At 38.4% G+C, this 6,099-nt stretch overlaps 1 protein-coding gene and 1 long non-coding RNA gene across 2 annotated transcripts in view; both read left to right on the forward strand.

Moving 5' to 3' along the window:
• Positions 1–2,985, forward strand: part of LOC107708757 (uncharacterized) — a 16,541-nt gene extending 13,556 nt beyond the window's left edge. The window contains exons 2-3 of the long non-coding RNA XR_001636406.1: positions 1,007–1,012; positions 2,974–2,985. This is a non-coding gene — a long non-coding RNA (uncharacterized LOC107708757). The remainder of the gene's footprint in view (positions 1–1,006; positions 1,013–2,973) is intronic.
• Positions 2,986–3,431: 446 nt separating this feature from the next.
• LOC107708755 (protein NLRC3-like) lies at positions 3,432–5,896 on the forward strand. The gene is made up of 5 exons (XM_016513062.1): positions 3,432–4,228; positions 4,312–4,485; positions 4,595–4,765; positions 5,181–5,227; positions 5,312–5,896. Exons 1-5 carry the CDS (start codon positions 3,432–3,434, stop codon positions 5,845–5,847), a joined length of 1,725 nt encoding a protein of 574 aa, XP_016368548.1. The 3' UTR covers positions 5,848–5,896.
• The last annotated feature ends 203 nt before the right edge of the window (positions 5,897–6,099 follow it).

Raw genomic sequence — 6,099 nt, forward strand, 5'->3', positions numbered from 1 at the left:
ATTACTATAAGGGAACACGGTTCAATCTGTTTATATTATATTGTTTTATAAATGAACAAGTATTTTCTTTTAAAAAATGATTTGTTTTTCCCTGTTTACTTATGATTCAAGGAATATCCGGTTCAATGATATACTGAAGAGGAGTATACTAATGTGAGTGTTGAGGTGATAAAAAAAAATTTTTGCACCAAAATTACAATCTGTTGTGTCTTTAGCAGGCATTTAGCTAAACTTAACCAGCCACCCTTTACACAAACCTTGTTACATTACCTAAAAGCCCAATGCCCATAAAGATACTAAATGATTAGTAATCGTTTATAAACATTTACAAATGATGAATAGTTTCAAATTTAGATTGGGTACTGCAAAAACATGAACAAATGATTAATAAATGATTAGTAAAGATGTGTGAATAGGGTAAACTCAGGTCTTTCGGGACACTTTTTGCCATTGAGATGACTGCTCATGAAGGTATTAATGATTAGTAAACATTTATAAACATTTGCAAATGATGAGTAGTTTCCACTTTAGATTGGCTACTGCAAAAACATGAACAAATAATTAATAGATTATTTGTTAAAATGTGTGAATAGAGGTCTACACAACAAACAAAGACCAACAAATGAAGATCATATTAAATGAAAGTTTACTGATATTTGTAAGCATTTCAGTTTATATTAAATAATCATATGTTAATCATTAGGTAATGTTGAGTAAGTTCATTAATAGACATTAACAAGAACATTATCTCATATTTCTAGCTTTGTGAATATATATTAACTAATGATCCATTAAGCATTATATGTTTGTTAATGATTTATAAATGAAAGTTGTTATAAAGTTATACCAAGATGTTTTATTAATACTGAAGGAAATGCTCTATTTTCAGTTTGTCTAAAGATGACAGTTAAGTTGTGTGTCATTGTATGTCCAAATGCAGAACTGAACATATTTAAGGAAACAGAAGATCACTGGCTCTAAAATGAGTCTCAATGAGGAGAGAGAGGATGATGTTCACTATCAGAACAAGACATCTCCAGAGCCCAGCTGTGTGTCTATGAGGAGTGAGAGATCCATGCCAGAACCACCCCTTACGTTCAGTACTGGATCAGTGACCTTTAACCCCAGGTGAGATGATAACCAGTGCTGGAGACAAGAGACTATTTAAACTAAGAGAGATAAGACTAAGAGAGTATTTCAAAATCAGTGATGAAGCGGTGACCTCTGACCCTGTGTGAGTGCAAACATACAGCAGATTGAACTGCTCCAGTAAAATGAGGTTTAGACATTATTTAACATCAGTCAGTAACACAGAATGAACCATATTTGACATCAATGTCTCCTATAACAAAGGACATCATAACTGAAGGCACATTATTAACTATATTTTGAGCCTCATCACAAATGCATTTGTTCCATCATAGAGCACTCTCACCTGAATATGAACCAGTTTCACCCATCAATGTCATCAGCTGTGTGTCCTTTAACAGGGTTTTTGTGAATCTGGTTTCAGTTTTCTTCAGTTCAGAGCATTTCAGTCTGAGATAATTTCTGCATTAAAATATTCTGGTTCTGTATTAAAGATGATTATTGTGTCTCAGCTGGTTCAGAGAATGACTCTCAAATGACTCAGCTCAAACTCATTCATTGATTCTGTTCTTGCTCTTGTTTCTGCTGTGTGGATAGAGATGATAAGACTGGAGTCCTGCAGCAGGATTCCCACCAACCAGATGATCAACTACAGAGAGTCAAAGACCACCACAAAACCTGCATGAAGAACAAGTATGAGAGATTATTTGAGGGACTCAAGGGGCCTGTACCAGGAAGCTGGATTAGCTGGCTAGCCAGGTAAGATTCAGTTTAGTTTGCACCAATCCTGGGTTTTAGGTACCATGAAAGTGGCTTGGCTTTTAGCGGCGTTCATTGCCATAGGAACTTACACTCCACAGCTAACCTGCTCCGGGGCAGCTTATGTTCTGGGTGAGAGATCTCAAACTGAAGTTGGACCAATCAGATGTGAGCAAAGTGACACATGTCTGACGCAAATAAATAAATAAATAATAAAAAAGTCCCCCCCCTCCAGTTTCTCTTCCTACAAATTAAAGGTCACTATAAAGTACTTAAAAAAAATTACAACACAATTTTCTGGCTGTAATGATAATTACAATTTGCATTTGATTTATAAAATTATAAAATGAGTATATTAATATTAATCCATTACACACGAGCACTTTTAGTTTAACAATTATTATAAAGTATTTATTTAAATGAATATTAATATATACTAGTGGTGTCAAAATTAGCGCGTTAATGCAAGCGATTAATTTTTTCAGTTTAACGCGTAAAAAATATTTAACGCAATTTAACGCAGGGGCGGGGCTAGGGTTGGCCACCCCACTCACAACTGCTGCTTCTGTCACTTTTTCTCTTGACAAGAAGTGCATTTATTCAGTCGCAGAACGACTGAGAACGGGAAACGTTTCAGACGCGCACTCCTCTTCACTTCAGCGCCAGGCGCGAGTCAAGCAAGCGCGGAAATGGTACAGTGCTCGCAGCGTGTGCTCTTCAATTGCACGCACAAAGGCACCGGCGCGCGCTGTAGCCTGTATCCTTTCATATCAAAGCGTGAAATAAACTACGTGCATGCAATGCCGTGGTCAGTTAAGTCATGAAGTTACCAAAAAGACGATTAAAGCTGCCTTAAAACTGTGCATGCATGTAATATATTTTATATGAGTCACATTTAAGAACATTTTTCTGAAATGGTTTTCAAAACCGTCCTAGAGCAGCCCAGCACCGTCTCACTCATCTAAAAAACCCAATTTAACTTGTCATTAATAGAGACTTTAAGACCTGAAGTGGGTCAGAAAAGGTAAAGAGAATCGAGAGAAAATATGACGCGTGTCAGATCCGCGTCACGTTCAGCAGCGGCAGCTCTTAAAGAAATAACAGCCAAAATAAACTAATAACCAGCTGCTGTGATGTCTATTAATCAAAGGACAAAGAAAAAAAAGAGGAAATAACTTCAGAAGTTTAACTTGTGACTGCACTAGAGCAAGATCATTTCTTTTATTTGTCCTCTTTCATGGACAAGTACTTCAGTGTAAATGCATTCAAATTCCTTATATCTTTAATCTCTTAACCTTTAACAAAAAAATTTTTTGAACCTCGCTGGCTCTGTCGCGTGAAGTAAATCACACTTGCTCTGTGTTGCAAGGCATGTGATTGGCTGTTTGCCACTGATTTTACACATTCATGTGCACGTGCTCCACAAACTCAGGATCAAAGCCTGAGGTGACAAAGAAAGTTGATGGTCAGCATCATAGTACCAATAAACCCGGATTGGAGTGGTTTGATTTTGTCAACTCGAAACTAATCCTGTAGCTCTGAATTTGTTCATCCACATCCACTTCCTGCTGATTCAGATCAACATGAGGAACCAGAAGTATGAAGAGAGCGATCCAGAGAATCTCCTGCAGTCCAACAGAGAAGTGATTGTGAAACTTGCTGAAGTGGCTTTCAAACAGCTGATGAAGGGCAATGTGATGTTCTACGAGGAGGACCTGATTGAGAGCGGAATAGATGTCAATGACGCCTCACTGTATTCTGGGATTTGCACTGAGATCTTTAGGGAGGAATCTGTGATTCATCTGAGGAAAGTCTACAGCTTCATTCATCTGAGCGTTCAGGAGTTTCTCGCTGCATTTTACTGGTTTCACTGCTGTACATGCAGTACTCTCACAGCGCTTGAAGATTTTGAACCATTGTATAATTTGCTTAAAGGTGCAGTAGATAAAGCTCTTCTGATTAAAACTGGACAGCTGGATCTGTTCCTGCGGTTCCTGCTGGGTATCTCACTGGGGTCCAATCAGAGACTCTTACAAGATCTACTGACACACACGGTGGACACCACACAAACCATCAACACAATCAGACTGTACATTAAAGCTAAAATTAAACATGATGATCTCTCAGCTGAAAGGTCCATCAATCTGTTCTTGTGTCTTCTTGAAGTGAATGATCAGACTCTGTACAGAGAGATTGAGGAGTTTGTGAGATCAAACAAACACTCAGAGAAGAAACTCTCTGCTGCTCACTGTTCAGCAATAGCCTACATGCTTCAGATGTCAGAGGAGCCGCTGGATGAGTTTGATCTGAAGAAATACAACACAACACAGGAGGGTAGAAGAAGACTCATACCAGCTGTCAACAACTGTAGAAGAGCTCTGTGAGTATTAAATTAATGTATTACAATGAATAGACTGAAAGTGAATGAAAGATTTTCTGAAAATTGTTTTTATTCTCTTTCAGACTTCCTGACTGTAATCTCACGGTTGAGTCCTGTAAAATTGTGTCTTCAGCTCTTCAATCCTCAAATTCTCCTCTGAGAGAGCTTGATGTGAGTAACAATGATCTGCAGGATTCAGGAGTGAAGCTGATCTCTGATGCTCTCAAGAGTCACAACTGTCAACTAGAGATACTGAGGTGTGTGGGTGTAAACGTGAAGAGCACTATAGACTTAACAGGTTTACCAATTACTTAAAATCTTCAACAGGATCATGATGTTAGAATTAATGTCTCCTTTTTTTTATAGGTTAACAGGTTGTATGGTGACAGATGAAGGGTGCTGTTATTTGGCTTCAGCTCTAAGTTCAAAGCTGTCACACCTGAGAGAGCTGGACCTAAGCTACAATCACCCAGAACACTCAGCACTTCAGCTGCGCTCTTATCAAAATGATCCAGACTATGCGCTGAAGATACTCAAGTATGAACTCAACACTGACATACTGTCCTGTGTGTGTATGTGTGTGTGAATAAAATAAATGTTAGAGCTGTCTAAACTGAAAACAACTTGCACTGACATATCTTAAAATACATCAGTGCCATTGTTTTGTCTCAAAATGCACACGTTTTTGTTTTTTTTGTAATGCATGATTGTACAAACTACTTAAATGTCCTAATTTAACTAATGTCTAGTCCTAGCTTATTCTAATCCCTGTCCGGGAAACAACCCCAAAATGTTTGCAGTGAGACCAATCAGATAAACTATGCCAAGAACATAAAATTCACCATTTATCTTGTGGTGTAAAATCAGAGCATCTCCGTTTTAAAAGACAGTAAACTGTATATCATATCAGCCAATCAGTTTTCTTAATGTGTGACTGTTTGTCTGTTTTTAGTTTAGACTATGGAGGACTTTGCAGGGTCAAACCGGGACTGCAGAAATGTAGGTTTTTGCTCTCACACATTTAGACCTTTTAAATGTTCTAATGTCTTATAGATTTTTTTAATGCTGTAATTTTTCGTTCAGATTTCTGTGATCTCACACTGGATCCAAACACAGTAAACACTGAACTCATACTGTCTGAAGAGAACAAAAAGGTCACACATGTGAAAGATCCTCAGCCGTATCCTGATCATCCAGACAGATTTGAAGGTGTTCCTCAGGTTTTGAGTAAAGAGAGTCTGACTGGACGCTGTTACTGGGAGGCTCAATGGGAAGTATGGGCCCGTATTGCAGTGAGCTACAAAGGAACCAGTAGGAAAGAAGGCACTAATAGTATGTTTGGGCTTGATGACAAATCCTGGAGTCTTTTCTGCAATGCCAATGGATTTAACATTTGGCACAAGAATAAAACCAAGAACATACCTGCTCCTTCATCTTCATCTAAAAAAGTAGGAGTTTATCTGGACATGTCAGCCGGCACTCTGTCCTTCTACAGCGTCTCTGACACACACACACACTCACACACACACTTACACACATTCAACACCACATTCACTGAACCCCTCTATGCTGGATTTATGATTAATTTACTCAACTCCTCAGTGTCTCTGTGCAATTAAACATTCACGCACACACTGTCACGCCCTTGGACTGCCCCGTGTTCCTGTCTTGTGTTTTGCTCCCCATGACCCAGTTTCTCCCGTGTTTGATTATGTTTATTGATTTCAGGTGTGTCTCGTTTATTTCCTTGTTTAGTTCCTGGAAATTTAAGCCCTGTGTTTTCCTGTGTCCTGCATCCAGTGTTAAACATCGATTCCCCTGTGCTACGTGTGTGTTCCTGCCGGTGTAAGTCTTTATTTGGATAATAAAGA

This window comes from Sinocyclocheilus rhinocerous, unplaced genomic scaffold (genome assembly GCF_001515625.1).
Source record: "Sinocyclocheilus rhinocerous isolate Xijiao unplaced genomic scaffold, SAMN03320098_v1.1 scaffold3190, whole genome shotgun sequence".
Classification (NCBI taxonomy): domain Eukaryota; kingdom Metazoa; phylum Chordata; class Actinopteri; order Cypriniformes; family Cyprinidae; genus Sinocyclocheilus; species Sinocyclocheilus rhinocerous.

Excerpts from the sequence above, each read along its gene's own strand:
- LOC107708755 (XM_016513062.1), top strand. The coding sequence starts at position 3,432 with ATGAGGAACCAGAAGTATGAAGAGAGCGATCCAGAGAATCTCCTGCAG. Across the intron at positions 4,486-4,594 it reads TGTCAACTAGAGATACTGAG|GTTAACAGGTTGTATGGTGA; the intron begins GTGTGTGGGTGT and ends TTTTTTTTATAG. Across the intron at positions 5,228-5,311 it reads CAAACCGGGACTGCAGAAAT|ATTTCTGTGATCTCACACTG; the intron begins GTAGGTTTTTGC and ends TTTTTCGTTCAG.